Source organism: Belonocnema kinseyi, chromosome 9 (genome assembly GCF_010883055.1).
Source record: "Belonocnema kinseyi isolate 2016_QV_RU_SX_M_011 chromosome 9, B_treatae_v1, whole genome shotgun sequence".
Taxonomy (NCBI): Eukaryota; Metazoa; Arthropoda; class Insecta; order Hymenoptera; family Cynipidae; genus Belonocnema; species Belonocnema kinseyi.
In genome coordinates, this window is record NC_046665.1 from 65,246,609 (window position 1) to 65,266,963 (window position 20,355).

At 29.9% G+C, this 20,355-nt stretch overlaps 1 protein-coding gene across 1 annotated transcript in view; it reads left to right on the forward strand.

Annotated features, from left to right (window-relative positions):
• LOC117179916 (homeobox protein SIX1-like) overlaps positions 1-20,355 on the forward strand; it is an 84,564-nt gene that overhangs the window by 6,246 nt on the left and 57,963 nt on the right. The window contains exon 2 of the mRNA XM_033372122.1: positions 9,139-9,421. Within this exon, the coding sequence (XP_033228013.1) occupies positions 9,139-9,421 (283 nt within the window). The remainder of the gene's footprint in view (positions 1-9,138; positions 9,422-20,355) is intronic.

The window sequence follows — 20,355 nt, forward strand, 5'->3', positions numbered from 1 at the left end:
TTTCGTAATAAAAATGAAGGGGCAAATACATAAACCCTAGCGAGGGCCCAGCTGGGCATTCCCACAGTGGGCTGCCTTTATAGGGCCTCTGGAGGGCCACTAGTAAAAAAAGGCTAAGCTTGGCATTTTCCACACGGGATAGTAGAATATTAAAAGATAATAACTATTTGGCGAAACATGTAAATTCCTGTACATTCTTGTAATTATGCCTTTCTTAAAATTCGTGTAGGAAATAAAAACTGCAATAAAATACAACAATATACAAAGAAAATGCAAAATTCGTCCGAATAATATACACAATTTTGAGTTGTATATTGAATTTATTTGTAGGTTCCTCTAAAAATGTTTGTAGTTTATTGTACTTTCTTGTAAAAACTCTTCCACCAGGGATATATTTACAGCTGGCGAATAGAAATAAAATTAAAATAACTGCCTCACGAATTTTGCAATTTACCAATCGAAGAATTTTAAATTATGCAACTCATAATGTTCGACAAAGGCAACATTGTGCTCTTTTTGTAAATTATTTGATGCCTGGAAGCCGATTCCTGCTGGCAAGTTCTCCGACAGAGATCGTCTTACAGTTTAAAGCTATCCTGACAGCAATGATGATAGAACTTGGATTGTAGCCATCTGGCCTTAGACACCCTCTGCGGCTATACAGCTTCTAGACTTTCATCCTTTTTTTTCTAAATTTATGTATTGATTTCCCCTTTACCAATTTTGCGTTCGCATCTTATATTTTTCGGAAAATTTACGCATCCGTGAAAATAGTCTTGGAATTTGAGTGGGCCTCAAATGCGACAGTAGTCAACAAATTGGCAGTCTCTCCGCATGCAAATTATTCACAACGCTAAGTCATGAATTGTCGGATTATGATCTAGACGTGAATTCCTTTGAATTTTTCGGAATTCACCCTGAATTCTTTTAAATTCAATTTGAATTCTTATGGGTTTTATTAAATTCTTGGTCACTCCCATTTATCTGAATTCAATGGATATTTTTGGGCATTTACAATTTTGTTCTATTTACTTGAATTCTCTTAAATTCTTCTACAATATTTACTCCAGTTTTACTGAAATCAATGGAGTATTTTGGACTTATACATTTTTATTTACTAATTTAAATTACTTTGAACGCACCCTGAATTATTTGAAATTGTCTTGAAATGCACTAAATTCAAAGGATCTTTTTTGGATATTCATTTTTTTTAATTCACTTTCAAGACTTTGAAACTCACCTTGAATTCCTATGGATTTTATCAAATTCTTATTCACTCCTATTTATCTATATTCAATGGATTTTTTGTGATATTAACGAATTTTGTTCTAAAATTCACTTGAAGTATTTTGTCATTTGTCTTCATTTAATTATAAATTTCATCGAATTCCCTTGAATTCTTTTAAATTCTTTTACATTCACTACAGTTATACTTAAATAAATGGACTATTTTTTATTGTTTGAATTTGTTTAATTACTTGAATTATTTATTTTGAATTTACCCTGTATTATTTTAAATTCCCTTAAAATCCGCTGAATTCAATCGATCTTTCTTGGATTTTCAATTTTTTAAATTCACTTTGCAAACTTTAAAATTCACCCTGCATTCTTATGAATGTTATCAGGTTCTTATTTACTAATTTCATTCACTTTTATTTAACTTAATTGAATGGCAATTTTTTGAAATAAAATTTTTTATTCTATTTACTTGAATTATTAATAATTTATTTTGATTTCGTATGAATTTCATCACCTGAATTGATCTTAATTTATCCTGAATTCTTTAAAATTCTCTTGATTTTTGTATTCTTATAATTTACTCAATTCTACGCAGTTCAAATTCTTTTTAATTTCCTTAAATATGGTATTTTGCAAATAATTTCAAATTGAAAAAGTTAAATGAATTCACTAGAAGTAAAAAAAATGTACACTGAATTTTCATGAATTCTATCGAATTTTTCTCATTTTTCTTAAATTTCTCTAAATTCGTAAGAATTTTATGTAATTTTCATTTTTTAATTTCTTTTCGATTCACCTAAAATTTGGTTGAAGTTTCCTAAATTCTGTTCACTTCCATTTACTCAATTCAATGGAAATTTTTTTATTTGTAAATTTTTTCCCAATTACATTCTTTCAAATTCTTGTGAGTTTCATCAAAAAGTCTCTTGAATTTCTTTCTCGGTGAAATTTTTAGAATTCACTTGAATTCAAAAATTAAAAAATGTAGTTTTTTAAAATTCATTCTCAAGTCACCTCAATTAGTTCCAAATTTGATAACATCAGTGGAATATTTAAAAAAATCAAATAATTGATATATTTGACAAATTCACCTTGAATTTTTACGAATTTTCCCGAATTCTGCTCATTTCCTTTATATTCTTCTAATTCGAATCTTACTTAATTTATGATTTTATTCTTTAGATTTTTTTTATTCATCCTAATTTCGTTCAAATAAATCTGGAATTCTTCTAATTTTTCTAATGCTTTTGCATTCTTTTTAATTCAAAAGAGCGTTAGTCACTTTTGGTCACTTTTTGGGCTTAAGTAGATTATTTTTTCACTTTTTTCAAGTAAACTAGGCTCAGGCTGCCCTCAAAATTTATTATTTTACTTAAAACTTCATATATTAATTAAAGTTATGTCAATAATATTATATATTAATAACAAAATTTTGTTTATAATTCTAGCCTTGAAAATAAAGTAGCTTTAAATACTAACAGTTAAATCAAGGAACAAATCGAACATTCAAATGAAAGCAATTTTACACGATAACTTATCTCGCTACACGAATAATTAGCATAAATTACTCTCATGTACCATTTCCAGTTTTGACATTTGTCATATAGCTACCGAGTTGTCGCGTGACTCAGTATTTATCTTAAGAGAGTGGAATAAATATTTAAATATTGTTATTAAATCTTCCTGAAAGATAAACATTTTTTTCACTTAGTGGGCTAAATTGACAAGATTTAACGTCCAATTTAATAATCCCCGAAGATAATAAATTGCCCATCGAGTTTCGACCCGCATTACTTGGCAGTAATAAACAACCAGTGCACGCAAATTTGAATATAGGAACCTGTCTGGTTATTAAATATCCAATTGAAGCCAGCATGAATGGAGAAAATGATCGTAAAGTTACGACCAGTTGTATGCTACATTTCATTACAATGTACGAGGTTATCTCCTAATAAGAGACTCCAGGAAATTTCGAGGATATAAATTATTGCCAAATAGATGTGATTATAAATTACGCTTCGCATCTCCCGTTAAAAATTTCCGTCAGGGTGAATATCATAATTTTTTTCAGAAAGTCTTTAGAAAATTAAAGTTTTATCAATTTTTATGGACCGAAATCATTTCAAATCATAGATTTCTAGAAAAACTTGGAAAATTCCTGGAATTTTGAACAAGAGTGAACATGTGTATGCCATTTAAAGTTTTAATAATTATTTTAGTACTTTTTTCTTTATTTTACAAACTCAGATTGATAGGAATTTATTAGGTTGCATTCTAGCGATTTGCATGAGCACGGGAGTTACTTTTTTTTACTATTAAATATGAATAATTTGTTTACTATATTAAAAAACTTTGTTTAGAATGAAATAGTAGTTGAAAACATTTTTAAAATTGAAATTGTTTAATAATTTTATGTATAGTACCAGCGTAAATTATCTACCAACCTATTTTTTGAACTGTTGCTAAAGTACTTAGTTTTTTATAATCATAACATGACATTTTTTCCTGTCAAGGGCACGAAAGTTAATAAAATTCTGCGTCTGAACACTCCAAGTTCAAGACAAAGTGAAAATTTTATAAAAAGTCATCGTAGACCTTTGGGTAATTTTAAAGAGACGTTTTTAGAATTTTGTTCCTAGATTCGATTGGAAGATTTAGTAAAATACTTTGGAGACCTACCTTCAGAATGAGCTCAATAAATTAAAAAAATTAAATTATTTTTTAAGTTATCCCAATTTCTCGAAAATATATCAATTTGGCATTCTTTGGAAAATCTTGTGATAAAGTTGAATTGAACGTGGGCCTATTAGACGCAGAATTTTTTACCTTTCGCGCTATTCTAAGGAAAAAAGGTGCATGTTAATATTATAAAATGTAGATAATTTCCGTCGGTAGCGTACACGACTTTTTCTGCAAAATAAATTGTAAACAGTACATTGAAATTGATTTAAGCTTAGATTTTTAATTTATTTTTTTAAAAATTGGCCCTCGATATTTTTCAAAAGTTGAACTGGAAAACCTGGAATCGTTCTGGAATGTTTAAATTCGACCTGGCATTGCAAGACGCTGTTTTATGTGGAAAATAATAAGGATTTTGAAGGGTGAAATTAGTTTAGTTCAAAATTTTACGGTAAAACACATACCATTTTTGAATTTTTGAGATATTGAGATTTCACTTGTTTTAGGTTATTCATTTTTTTTCGCTCTTTCAAAATCCACAAAAAGGTAAATAAAAAATGGTTCAAAACCTTACCCTTTTTGCAATTTATGCAGTTTTAAGATTTTTATTTTTCCTGATTTTTTCAAAAAATCGAAATAGATATCATTTTTTATTCTTTCTTTGCCTTTCTCATCAGTATCTATTATTCCAAACAATTTCAGCAAAAAACAAAGATTTTTAGAGAATTCTTTTCTTTTTTTTATTCAAAATAACTGTAACAGTTTTTTTCTGGATTGTGAAAGGGTGCAAAAATGCATGTTGATTAAAAAAATACGTGTCTGTATTTTCCAAGTAAAAAAATGCACTGGCAAGACAATCCTGAACATGTGACCCGCCGCATGATCTGGAATGGATTCGGTCTATAAATGTTGGTACTTTGCAATGTCTTGTCTAACCAAAAACGCTGCTACCACTGCATTTAAAATTCTAAATTCGCTTGTAAATTATAACTGTAAATGAAGAAAAATTCTTTAGTTTTTTTCAAAGAGAAAGCACTATTAAAAGGCCACATTTTCTTTAAATAGATTCTCATTTGCTAAATTATTTATGTATAAAAACTGATTCCCATCAGTTTTTTCATTAGCGATAAGAATGTTCAATTTCAATGAGTATACTTTAGAAGTTTTAATATCAACTGATACTAAATAAATGTTAAGTTATTTTATACTTCTTTTATTCTATCCAAGCTCTTTTATTCATTTTCAGTTTGTTTTAATATAGACAGCTATTTATTAAAACAATTTGCTAAAATGATTGAGAAACATTCTGTAATTGCAATTAGAATGTTGCACTAAACATTAAAAGTTTTTAAATTACAAGTGCTTGGTAAAAGTTGTAGAAAAGAAAAAAATTCGAAGAGAAAATTAAATTGTAAAGGTTATATATTTATCAATATTGATAAATATATATAGTCAGAACTCAATAATTACGACATCTTCCAGGCAGTGTTATTTATAATAATAATAAATCAAGTACGCTGCTAGACGTTGTAGCTCCTTACCCTCGTTAGACGGATATTAATGACGTTATTCGGAATGAAAACGAAATGTCAATTACTATTTTTAGCGAATTCTTTTTTTTTGTTTTTTTTTTTTTCGTCTGACGTGGGAGCTATAGGTGTCTTCTATCCCTAAATTACATAAACGCACCGAAAGAGAACATTTCGTTATTAACAAATTAATCAGTTCGTATAATAATGACGTTCTATTTATTATAGTTACGATCTGCTTTTTATAGTTATACACTTTAAGCAATTTTGATACTAATTGGGGAAGATAAACCGGAAGGTTTCTGGAGTTCTGATAGCCAAACAAAGAATATTTCATCGAAATTAATTATCAGAGATGAGATCTGAATATTAATTTTCACTCCTGAGAATCAAAAATTGTTTTAAATTGATCGACGACACGTTTTTCTCACGGTGTGGGACTAAAGTGTCCGAACAAATTTGCATGTTCCTCGAATGCCTGTTGAGGATCGTCTTCGTGGAAAGCAACTTACCTTTTTATTTTATTCTAACGATTAATGGACGTACAGGGTGATAAAATTCATACTTGGTTTGAAGACTAAGGTTCACTTTCAATGGTTTCATGGCTGGGAGAGACAATTTTGAAATGTCGTTTCCTGTTGATAAAATATTTCTTTCCACAAGAAGGGACTGCAAATGATGATGTTTCGTGTCGTTTAATATTTTTTTTGTAGTGAAAGAAATATTTTAATCAATAGAAAATAAAAAAAGTAGACTTGAAGAGAATCGAACACGCAATTTTCATATGAAACCTGCACTATCGACCGCTCGGAAGTTTTTTTCGCTAAACTCTATTACATGACGTGTGGCAAACCTTTGTATAAATATTTACAAAATGATATTGTCACTGGAAACGACTTTTATAATAAGAAAGAGATGTATTGTTTACAAGCGTACACTAAATATCCTTTAGAGTGAACAAATTAACGAAAAGGAAATGGAAAAATAAGAAGTTTTGTGAAGTTAATGGTAAATTGATGTGTTTTGTATCACCCTGTATCGAAGAATTTTATTCAATCGTCCTTCGACGTTTTGTCAACGAACAATCGGAAGCAAGCTCAATTACGACAAGTCACGATCATCTCGTTATAGGTCATCGACTTGATTGGTTATTCTTTCTTTGGAAAGATTTTTATTTAGAGTTTAAAAAATTCGTGATTTTCATTTGATAATTTATGACGAACCCATACAGACTTATCGCACCTAAAGAAACTATCTTAATAGATTTTAAAAAAAATTTAATATCTATTTGTATATGAGCCCTATAGTTTCCATAGAAATATTTTAATAATAATTTTTAAGGAAATTAGAGTTTTTTCTTCTAGTTTTGATAAAAACAGAAGTTACGTATTTTTCAAATAGATCATATAATTTTTATTGATGTAAAATGTGATTTTTAAAATATATTTAAAAAACTTAAAACACCTCTAGAAATAACAATTATATTTGAAATATTATTGGGCTTATTCTAAACATAAACTACTGTAGTATTTTTCATTCTATATTTAAAAAATGTGTAAACTGTATCCCTTGATTTTTCCTAAGCTTAAAGCCAGTCTAGTGAAATGTTTCAAACAAATTACAATTAGTTACAAATTCTTCTGGAAATTCTCTCGCAAAATTGGTATAATTTCGTCCGTAAAAATATTTGATTTAATCAAAAATATTTAAAATATTGTAATATATTAATTACGCTAATTATATATGTTAAAAATATTTCATTTTTTCCATAATTTTTAATGCATATCTATTATTATTATTTTTTTTTAATTATCCAAGGACTTTTACAAGATTTTATAATATTTTTTAGGAAATTTACCATTCTATGATTTTTCTATGCATTAGTATCAACAACATTAAGTTGTAAATTAATTTGCGAAGTATCTTCACTTTTTAATGAGTATGTTTTTATAAATATGATCAAATCCTCCCATCTGGACTCATTCTAGATAAAAGTTTAAATGATTACATCTTAAAATATTTGACATTAAATTCAGTAAAATTTGTCTGGATTAAAGGTAGTTGACCTGCCAGAAGTCACATCTCTCAAAAAATTGTGTGTCTATGTTTTTAAGAATCAAAATAATATAATTGACGATGTCATTTCAAACAAAAAACATTATTTTTCATGAATAAATTTTTAGTTACATAAAATTGATTCTAACCATCATTTTTGTCAGTTCGAAATCTTCCTTATTATAACTTTTTGCTAATTTTTCTATAGCTGAAATCGTCCAAACAAGTTTTTTAGAGACAGCAGTTTCAAACAAGTAACTTTTTTTTGAAGATTATTTACTTATTTTAAAAATTAAAAACAGTAGAGTTATAGGGAATTGTTTTTCCGAAAAATAAGTGATTATTTATTAAAATTCTACCATTTTTTTAATTTGCTAAGATGCGAAGGTAAGATAAAATTTAGTTACACAACCTGTTGTTAAAATAATTATTTTTTCGCCACTTTGAAACTTTTTTTGAAAATATTGTTTTTTCTTTCATATAACGTAACTAATTATGTCATGTCAAATCTGAAAATCCTAGAAAATTTTGAATCAAGAGACCTGATTTTTGGCATGACAACTAAATTTAAAAAATTGATTGAATTTTAAGTAAAATTTGTCTCAATTTAACAATCAGTTTTTGAATTGGGATACTGAGGATTTACAGTCACTATCTTAAGAATAATGGATCAAATTTGGAGTAAAGTAGGATGTAACCACTTAGTTTTTCGATATCACAGTATCAATTTCAAAGTCACTAAACTGCGAAACTATTTACAGTGATAATTATAAATTTGAAGCAATCGATCTCGGTAAAAAATAATTAAAATTGTTACACCTTAAATTCAAATTTACTTTAAGAAGTTCAATATCTTAATTTCGGAATTTAATCATACCTTTTCATCAAAATTTTTCTCGATTTAAGTAAAACTTGTTTGAATACTCAATTCTGAAATTCATAAAATAAGGCCCTAAAGTTAGCCGTTAAACGATTTTGCTTTTTGAAATTGGTCTAACTTTGAGACCTCATTGCCTAAATTTCAGAACTAAGTCTAAAATTCAATAAATTGCTAAATCCATACAATTTCCACCGAATTGAATGCCAGTAAAAACTTTTGTTGTATTACCAAGAACTTGAAGTTTGTTAAAAAAAATGTGTCGATCTTTTAATCTATGAAAAACTAATCCTTTTTATTATTCTAACGAAACATTTTTTCCGTGAAAAATGCCATCAATTCATTTTTACTATCTTGTTCCAAAAATGAAACTTTAAATTCCCTTCATATTCGTTTATTAATTTTATAAAAGTGACACGAAATTTTCAATTTCAAAACAATGTGGATCAAAATTCGTGCAAAGAAATAAGACATCATCCATAAATGACGTCATGCACTTGGGGGGGGGGGGCAAACTGAAAAATAATAGTGTGACTTTATTGATGGACGATGCCTGACTAATAAATTTTTCTCGTCCTGGAACAAAAAAAACGTTTCATTGGGTGCCTCCGAGGTAAAAACTCAATTTTTGGCAAGATCTGGTAAAAATTAATATAAAAATTAATACAAATATTCAAGATACGCTAAAGCTAGAATAAGAGGAGATGGGGATGAGTTCTGTCGACTAACAGTGTGCCCCTCCTGTCTATCGTCTTCAAGGCGATGGTGTCGTCTGTCCAGGTTCTCCAGCAGGCGGGTTCGGTGGAAAGGCTCAGCAGGTTCCTGTGGTCGCTTCCAGTTTGTGCCCGTTTGCATCGCCACGAAAGTGTTCTCAAGGCAAAAGCCATCGTCGCCTTCCATCGGGGCAACTTTAAGGAACTTTATAAATTACTCGAAGGCCACAACTTCAGTCCGCACAATCATCCAAAACTTCAAGCACTGTGGCTCACTGCACACTATATCGAGGCCGAAAAACTCAGAGGGAGGCCTTTAGGTGCTGTTGGTCAGTATGATTTTCATTTTTATAATAGCATATTGTGCCAAGGAGGCGTATTCGTCTTTTTATGGCCGCGAGTGAAGTTGCAAGAACGAGGCGAAGCCGAGTTATTACAAACTGACGCTCGGCGGTGAAGACTTCGTATCACACTTTAGTTTTCATCTCAGTACTACATATAAATATTTGTTTTCCAAAAATATTCCTTAAGATACGATTATATAAAGCGAAGCCGATTTGTGGAAAATTTACGCTCGGCCATAAAAAGACTTTCGATCACATTTTAGTTTTCGTGTCAGCACTATATATATTTAGTTTTCAAAAATATTTCTTAACCCTAGACTGATAAACTGAGCTGGCTCATCCTCTAATGGTAAACCGGGGTTCTGCTACACCCCAAACTTGTACCGTGTCACAATGCTTTCTATGTGCAGTGAAACAACTTTAATATAGCGCGTTTTCTTCGTTTTTTACTTTAGAAAACAATGGTAATAACAATATTCTCTTAATTTTTCAAAAAATGTTGAATTATTTAGTAAATATGAAATAACCTGGAAATTCCACAAAATTGACTTTTTTTATTAAAAGTAACGTAGTTTTTCAAGAATTTGACCAATTTAAAAAAATAAAACGGGATTTTAAAGAAAGATAATGACACTTGAAGGCCATGTAAGCCACTTTTGCGAATTCTTAAAAAAACATAATTATTTGAACATCCAAAGTAGAGGCAATTTGAGAAATCTGACTAGGGGTAAAAATCTTAACAGTACTAGTAAAATTGATTATTAAAAATTCAAATTTATTGTAAATAATTAAAAATTGTTATTAATATTTAACAATAATGAAATAATGATAAAAACATGTTGATTTAATATACAGAGGAGCAATTAGAGCACAGGACGGCCCTGTGCTCCTCACAAACTCCATGACGACACCGTTCACAGAAGGTTTTTGTTTTTCTGTCCGCAACTCGAGGGCACAGAACACATTGCGCCTGTTTTTTTCTTCTGTTTGAGCACGTATCAGAGGAGGTGCCAGTTCTTTGAGGATGGCATCGATTGATACACGCAAATCCCGACGAATGCTCGGAATAACGAGTCGCACTCGTGAGTGTGGTTCAACAAGTCCTTTTATAAGCTGTTTTAAAAAGCCTTGTCGAACCAAATTTCCATTTGCAATGCAAAAATTGTGCAAGATCGTTGAGTTTATTCCTCCTTGATCGAGCATTTCGAACCAGAAACGCAGGGACCATCGAAGGGTCTTTCTTGTTGTGCTTAAAACGTCCAAATGCTTAAAACATCTATTTAAACTGATTTAACAAAAAACTGAAAATCACTTATCCACTCAATTCTAGAACGTGAATGGTAAACCGGGGTGCAGCGCAACCTCACACTATATTCACTGCTACACAGAGCTCACACCGAGCATTAACGCGTTCGCTATTTGACCGAGGTCGACTACCAAATAGTTAAAGTGAATTATTGTTAGAATCCTAGACCAAACTGCACCTGCCCTTATTCAGGAGCACACTTTAAACTTTGACTGGAGTATCGTGGAACCCCGGTTTACCAGTCTAGGGTTAAGATACGAGTATGTAAAGAAAAACCCAGTTATTGCAAACTCCCGCTCGGCCTTAAAAGGACTTCGTATCACATTTTAGTTTTCATGTAAGCACTACATATATTTGTTTTTCAAAAATATGTCGTAAAATATGATTATATTAAAATTAGTCAAAGTAGGCGACATGCGCCTGCAAAAACGTCTTTCTTTCTATCCTATTCGAGCCGATCCTAGCTTTTCTCCCGTAACTTGTAACTTAAAGTTAGTCGCTTTTTCGATATTATCAAAATTATTTTTTCATAATATCCGTATCGAAAATCAGCCTTTCAACTATTTTGCAGTATTAAATTTAAACCGTGAAATATTTTGAATTAAAATCCTTCAAAATCGAATAAACAGAAATTCGAAGCTTTTGAAAAAGTGAATCTGCATATCAAAAATATTTTTAATTGTACAGTTTGAAATTGGAAAATAATGTAAAGGTTTGTATTTTAATTGCAATTTTAAGATAGGAGCCCTCGAAATTGAATAATTTTAGAGAAGAATAAAAATATAATTTAAAACTATTTCACACTATTTAAAAATAAAATGTGCATAATTGTATAATTTACAACTGAAAGAGCTTGGTATTAAATAATTTTACAATAAATGAAATTATTCATTATTGTATAATTCATATATTTGATGAGTTTGAAATTGCAAAGCTTAGATTGTTGGAAAGTCCTTAATTGAACAATTTTATGAACAAATAACTTTAAATAAAAAGTCGAATTTAATTATTGTACCACTGTAAACCTCTTGAATTTTAAATATACAATTTTGAACGTTTCAATTTAAAATTCATCCATTCCCCAAACGCTTTTAATTTTAAATTCTGCTATTTTGAATATTTTGTTGTAAAATAATTTCATGAATAAGAAATTGCAGCATAATTTAACATTTTTATCTTACCAAACTGAAAAATTTCAAGTAGTCAGTTTAAAGTTTAAAGCGTTGAAATCGGGATAGTTTCCAATTTTAAGCTCCGATAGTCATCTTGAAGCGTTCATATTTGAATAATTTCAAATTGTAATAATTGAAAATCAAATCATTTTAAATTGCAAGTCTTAAAAGTTGCATAATTTTAGATTTAAATATTGAAAATGGTATAATTTACATTTTTGTGTGCTCAGAATTGAACAATTTTTTACATTTTTTTTAATTATTACGTCTTCCAGTAACATAACTATAACCAGTTACTTAAAAATCGTCTGAGGGTTAACTTTTTATCATAAATATATATTTCTTATGTTTACTCACAGCAGAAAGTTCATGAGGCATAATGTGAAGAAAAAGTCTTGAATAAAAACAAAGTTTTCATTGAAGATTTTATTGTCAATGGACCTGTTTTTTATTTGTTTAATATAAATTTGTAACTTCACTTTCAAAAGAATTTATTGTAGAAAATTCGTAGGAAAATTATTAAGTAAAATGATAATTAGTAATCCATTTCGTTAAAAAAGCGGTAATGCACAGGGTATACAAATAAATGAAGACCTATTGTAATACTGAAAAGAACATCAATCATGTTTATTTTTATTGCAGTTGTCTTGAGTGGAGCCATATAACCGTGAGACAGATAAATTTTTAGCACGGACCATTGAACCTCTGTTTGTGCTCACAGGAGTGCCAAATGGCGATTCTCCAAACTCGCTAATTTAGATGAAATTCAAATTAAAGTAACCTATTCTTGTCATATTGTCCTCATAATTAAAGAGTTTAGCCCTATTTCATTTTTACAAAGAGAGTTACGAGTTAAAGAGGAAAACGTATTTGTATGTAGTAAACTTTTTTATTTTTTTATTTAATTACACCGAGAAAGTCCAGTTTTTTTTTATTTTATGCATTTTTTAGACTTTACTATTTTTCTACTTTATTAAGATCTCTTTAAGAGCATTTGTAAAACCTGCTGAAATTGATAGTCATTTGAGCCAAAAGAAACAATTTTAGTACGGCATCCGGAGATGAAGGAAATGTTTAAATCGTCTTTTATATTTTCGGTCCTATTTTTTGAATTCTGAAATTCAATAAACATATTCCGCTATACAAAATTTTGCCTGATTGTTTCGCCCATAGGAATGGTTTTTTGAATTTTTAAATAAAAAAAGAGAAAAGCTGGTATTAAACCAAACGCATCTTTTACATCGTTCAAAAGACCATAGAAACATTTTTCTCTATATTAGGTATACATTTTTTAATTACTAAGGACTTTATAATTTTCGGCAAAGAAATTTTTTTAATTATAACAGAAAAGAAGAATAATAAACTTCAAAAACTGGAATTTTAACAATGAAATCACTTCTGGATCTCTAAAAATGTTTTTATATCTGAAGAAGAAAGCAAATACAGTAGGACCTGTCGCATCGGGACTCGTCGCATCGAAATCCTCGGAGGGATGTAGTCCCCACTCCACTGACCGTGATTGGTAGGCGCACGCGCGTAAAAACGCAGGAGGCTCCACGCGACGGAAGTCAGTGCTGTATGCATGAAAATTGACCGGCTTGTAACGGCCGCTGAAATGTTAGGGCCTTGTACATTTTAAGATACATTACTACCAGGAGGTAAAGCTAGATTTGTTTCTGCGACCTGCCTGATCGAAAGTGGAGACCCGGTCCGTCCCGATCCGACGAGTCCTACTGTAGTATCGATTCAAGAGACTTTATTTTCGAGACGTAAACTCTACATTTTTCAAATTTCAAGATTCCTAAAATATAATAAAATTTTGTAACAATACTTGAATGAAATTAGAAAACGCAAGAATACGTTTTACTGTAAAATGTACACAAACATGACACATTCGTTTTCTCAAGCTTAGTTACCTGCATAAATCTCATGAATGTACATGAATTGCCAGCAATTTTCACACATTTTTGTCATGATTCATCATAGGACTACTCGCGCATCAAACGACTCGTGCTGCGATTGCATTTAAAATTCACACACATCGCATATTATTCTTAGAAACGTAATAAAATGATTCGTCTCTCATCTAAAGAATCTCATAACACAAAAACAGATTTATGTTCATGTCTTATTTGAAATTCTAAAAGAATCAGGTTTAATTTATGGTCTTCTATATTTACAAAAAGAAAGTGTTATTATCTTGATTTTGATTCCTCACAAGATTTTTACTATTTGAAACCATAAAAGATACATTTTAATTTAAAAAGTTGAAAATTGGATCGCACATTTAATCGGTAATTCGAATTTGGCGCTTAAATAATATGCGTTCTCTATACAAATCAAAGTAAAGAATGGTATGAAGATATTAAATTTCAGTCTTTCGCCTATTTCCCTCTTTTTTTGTTGCTTAAATGCAAACTGAATTAACCCTAGACTGGTAAACCGAGGTTCCACGACAGCCCAGTCAAAGTTTAAAGTGTGCTCCTGAATAAGGGCAGGTGCAGGTTGGTCTAGGACCCTAACCATAATTCACTTTAACTATTTGGTAGTCGATCTCGGTCAAATAGCGAACGTGTTAATGTTCGGTGTGAGTTCTGTGCAGCAGTGAGTATAGTGTAGGGTTACGCTGCACCCCGGTTGACCATTGACGTTCTAGAATTGAGTGGGTAAGAGATTTTCATTTTGTTGTTAAGTCAGTTTAAATAGATGTTTTAAGCATGAATTAAAAAGTTTTAAGTGTGAAAATTTTTAAAAATATAAAAATAGAAAAAAATAAGGTATATAAAATTTCAGTCGGATAGCATAACGATTTCATTTGGACGTTTTAAGCACAACAAGCAAGACCCTTCGATGGTCCCTGCGTTTCTGGTTCGAAATGCTCGATCAAGGAGGAATAAACTCAATGATCTTGCACAATTTCTGCAGTGCAAATGAAAATTTGGCTCGACAACGCTTTTTAAAAAAGTTTATGAAAGGACTTGTTGAACCACACCCCGTTTAGAAGTCGACCGATTTCAAACTTAATACCGATCTGGCCCTGATCGCTAGAACTCTGTGGCCCATACCTGGACCCGACCGGGCCAGATCGATATTCTACTGAAACGCCATCTCTATGCGCTCGCAGAACTAGTGCTTCTTGATGTTTTCTGACAGTACAGTGAAATTTGTATATATACTACTCGTTTATAATATTCTATCAATGATTGAAAATGCATAATGCGAGTAAGCCACGTGTTCGGAGGCACCAAACACCAGCCAGTATACCTTGAAACCTGCGCGAGGAAGAGGAGAGTAAGTAATTACACTCTGCGGGCTCATTGAAAATTAACCTCAAATACATTAATAATAAATTAAATTGTTTTAGGTAAAATTAGTATATTTACCATTAGATGAGTCAAATATTATTATATGATGAAATTTATCAAGTACTTTTGTTTTCAATTATTATTTAAGAACTCAAGGTTTTTCAATTTAATGTAGAGTTAGAATTATCAAATCTATTGACAAGAAATGGATTGCAGTATGCACAAAATTGTAATGTTTTTAGATTATGAGAATAAAATATGTGATACAATCGATTTTGTTATTGAAACTTTGATTCTCTATTAATAATAAATTCATTACAGACATACATTAAGAACAAATTTTTATAACATGAATTTCAGAATCAAGTAGTACAATCAAAATGCAAATTGGCAATTGTGTAGGGATTCCAACAAGAGCTAGTTACTCAACTGCGCATGCATCGCATTCGGCATCTAATTGGTTTCGAATGAAGTTTAAAATGCTAAACATAGTTATTTTTCTTTTTTATTATAAACAATGACATTTTACTTATAAAAATATCCATTAGATCAAAATTAATAATTAATAATAAAAATTAATTAAATGCATATTCTGTAAATAATATTTAAAATAACCAGAAATATTTCATTCGAAACTTCATTTTTGTTTAAAAGTGTTTTGTTCTATATTGCTTCTTAACAGACTTGAAGAAATAAAACAATATAAAAAATGATAGCTCAATTTTTCGGTGAAAGTATTATCTACAACCACCTTCTCGAATTTCTCAAGAAGTAATGCAATTGACAGAAAATTGAAACTTCTTTACAGTAAAATGTTAATGAATCATAAATCATAGGTTATTTCCCGCTGATTTTCTTTGAAAGCATTGGAAAATGTCAAGTTGTAGGGAATCTTTTTGCGAAAATAATCTTACGTTTCCTAATTGGACATTCAAAATATTAAGGTGGCCTTCGAAAGGAGACGACCATTCGATAGTTTCGAGTTTACTTATATTAAATCTCCATTCGTGAAATTCACGACTGGATTATAATGAGACTGATCGTGTACCGATCGGGTTTCTCAATCGGGTGTCCCGACCTGCCCGATCTGGGCGTGTGTTTCATCCGCCATCTGGCCCCGACCAGGATTCCTGATCATCACGAGTACGACTCGTTATTCCGAGCATTCGTCGGGATTTGCGTATATCAATCGATGCCATCCTCAAAGAACAGGCACCTCCACTGATAAGTGCTCAAACAGAAGAAAAACAGGCGCGATGTGTTCTGTGCCCTCGAGCTGCGGACAGAAAAACAAAAACTTTCTGTGAACGGTGTCATCATAGAGTTTGTGAGGAGCACAGGGCCGCCCTGTGCTCTAATTGCTCTTCTGTATATTAAACCTACATGTTTTTATCATTATTTCCTTATTGTTAAATTTTAGTAACAATTTTTCATAATTTATAATAAATCTTAATTTTTAATAATCAATTTTACTAGTACTTTTAAGATTTTTACCCCTAGTCAGATTTCTCAAATTCCCTCTACTTCGGATGTTCAAATAATTAGGTTTTTTCAAGAATTAGCAAAAGTGGCTTACATGGCCTTCAAGCGAGATTATTTTTCTTTAAAATCCCGTTTAATTTTTTTAAGTTGGTCAATTTCTTGAAAAACTACGTTACTTTTCATAAAAAAGTCAATTTTGCGGAATTTCCAGGTTTTTTTTTCATATTTACCAAATTATTCAAAATTTTTTGAAAAATTAAGAGAATATTGTTATTACCATTGTTTTCTAAAGTAAAAAACGAAGAAAACACGCTATATTAAAGTTGTTTCACTGCAGATAGAAAGCATTGTGCCACGGTACAAGTTTGGGGTGGAGCGGAACCCCGGTTTACCATTAGAGGATGAGCCAGCTCAGTTTACCAGTCTAGGGTTAATAGCGCCCAATAAAAAATCAAACTATTTGATTAAAAATTATACCATTTGCTTAAAAATTTCATTCTTTCTCTGAAATTTCAACTATTTTCTTAAAAAGTAATCTTATTTTTTGGTCGAAAATTCAACTTTTTCATTGAAAATTCTTTTTTTTTGGTTGAAAATTTAACTTTCTTGGTATAAAATGCATCTCTTTTGGATGAAAACCTAACTTTTTGGTTAAAGTTAATTGTTCCTGGTATAAATTAAAATCTTTTTGGTGGAAATATCAACTATTACATTTTTCGTGTAGACTTCGGCGTTTTGGTTAAAAAATCAACTATTTGTTTGTTTTGACTTAAAAAATTAATTATTTGTTGGAAAATAATACTATTTTTGGTTGAAGGTTTATCGCTTTTGTTTGGAAACTCGACCATTTGGTTAAAATTTCAACTGTATATTTTTAAATACAACGGCTTAATTAACAATGAATGTTTTTGGTTGAAAATGTAAATATTTGTGTAAAAATTTATATTTTCATGTTTAAAAGTCCACTGTTTTCCAAAATATTTGATTTTTTGTCATTAAAACTTATCTCTTTTATTAAAAATTCGTATTTTTAGATGAAAAGTTCATCTGTTTGGCAAAAAAACCTATTTGTATGAAATTTCGACTATTTTTTTGAAAATGCAAAATTTTTACTTGAAATATTTGGAATTCAAAACCTCATTTTATTGATTTCAATTTATAGTACATACATTAATTTTATTTAAACAAAATTTCGATTATTCCCTATTTTCCTGAAAAATCACCCTAGTTCTCCTGTTTTGAGAGCATTTTGGGGTTTAAAGTCTGAGATATAAAAAATGTAGGTAAATCAAATCGAGGTCTGTATCAAATTGTCTTTTAAATATATCTTCTTTTATGAAAATATTTTTGTCGAGATATTAATTCCTGACAAAAGTTTGACTGTTGGAAATTAAAAAATTTATATTGATTCAAAAAGTTTAAAATCAAATCGTAAATTTCATTGAAAATTCGAATTTTGCGCCTAAAGCTTCGATATCTTATTGAACAGAGCACGTTTAAAGTTTAGACACAGTGTTAAAAAAATTTTTATATTTAAATCTCGCGACTAATTTTACTGCAACATTTCGGCGCTAAATTCAATTTTCCCGTTTTTTTCACTTGTTTTAAAACAGATTTCTTTAAACAACATAATTTTGAATTAGATTAGTTAATAAAAATTCAAATAAAGAATAAGTTATAAAAAATGGGGATAAACCAAATAAAGATCTATATAGCAAATAGTCTTTTAAATGTATCTTCTTTTATGAAAGTATTTTTGTCCATATTTTGATTCCTCAGAAAAGTTTTACTGTTGAAATAAAAGATCTATTTTAATTCTAAAATGTGAAAAAATAGTGGGTTTATCAGGTTCATGGCATTCGGAGCTTGTCAGTATTTCTTTTTTTCTCTTGAGATTTTTTCTCTTTTCACTCTCTCTCTCTCTTTTCCTCTTATCTCTTCTACTTGGAAGCCAATTTTATTCACGACCTCGTTTCTAAACGACAATTCACGATGCTCGTGAGTGCGACAGACACGGGAGACTTTAACGAACCGTCAATCCAATTAGAACTCTCGCACTTGGCTTTTCTCTCTTCCGGTCATCCCTTTTGGCAACCAAAAACCTTCACGTGAGTCGCGGATCGAGTGAAGCTTTTGAACAATATGAGACTTTCCTCTGATCCCTCAAACCTACACGTGCTACGTGTCCAATCCTTTCTCAGAAATTCAAAATCAACTTAACTAATACTGATTGAAGATCTAATGCTCATGCGGACTTTATTTTTTCCAAAAATAACTTTCAAAACTTAAAAGAATAACGTGAAAAAATGTTGTATTCCAAATAGACAGTTAAAAGTAACGCAATAGTCACAGTCATTCCCTTTCTTCCTTTTTTCCATATTCTCGAAAAACTTCCCCCTTTTCTCTTTATATATGCGATTTCTTTTAATAGAAAATTTGAATTATGCGGAAAATGTTCTGAAATTAGTAAATGTACGTAGGAACTAGAAGAACTGTTCGTTTCACATCAACAAAATTATTATTTTCAAAACTAGAATATGCTACCGCGTGTAAGCAAATTTAATTTAACTTTTTTAAATTTAAATACTGAAGAACTCAAATAGATTAATTATAAATAAATAAAGTACAAAATAAAAAACAATTTATCATAACACAAGTATAAATGAAACATTTTAAATCATATTGAGAATATGAAAACCAGCGACAGAAGTTGTTAATCAATATAAAAAGTTGGAGCAGTTGAAAATATATAAAATTTTTAAAAAGAAGTATTGGAGGGTGAATACTTTTTAATATAAGCGTACAAAGTTAAATAATAAAAAATTGAATATTCCAAGTTCGAAATTCAGCCTCTCAAATTTTAAATCTGTAAATGAGCGTCGAGCTGTCTAAATATTTTTTAAATCTTGTAATTAAAAAATGTACCAACTTTTATTTGACCAATAATTTCAAACTATTATATAAAGAATTTAAATAAAACTGTAAGGTTATTATATTTATTTAAACTTACATTTAACGTATTCATTATATTAAGAATGAAATGACATTTCTTGAAAATAAACGAATATTTAATTATGTTCATAAGTATCATAATTTTTTTTTTTTTTGACTAATTCTTGGAATAGGAAGTTCTTTAATAGCAAAAATGATTAAAAAATCATGTATCATTATTCAAAAATATAAAATTTCTTATAAAAAGATTACTTCTATTCGACACGTAAAAATTAATTTGTATTTGTTCCCCTATTTTTCCTCTTTTTCGTGAAATACGTAACCTGTTTTCTCTTTTTTGAGCTCCATTTGCGCCGTGATTTCTAAGAATGCTTAAAATTCACTGAATTTAAGAAAAATGTTTAAATTTAGTTCCTTTTTGGCTTAAATCCAGACAGATACTGAATTTATATAAATATTAAGGATTGCAATAAAAAAGAAAACTTTAAAATGTTGTAACTTAAATTCAGAAGTATACTGTAATATAGAGATGAAGTCGAAAGTTCGACTTGAGCCTGTCTCAGTTTTGAGACGGAGCCAGACTCCAACACGTGCGGTTTATAACTTCGAGCGTATACCTGCCCTAACAAAACGGTTATTTCTAACAGTCATAAAAGCTAATCTTTGTTAATAGTTAAACAATATTGTATATTTTTATGCAAT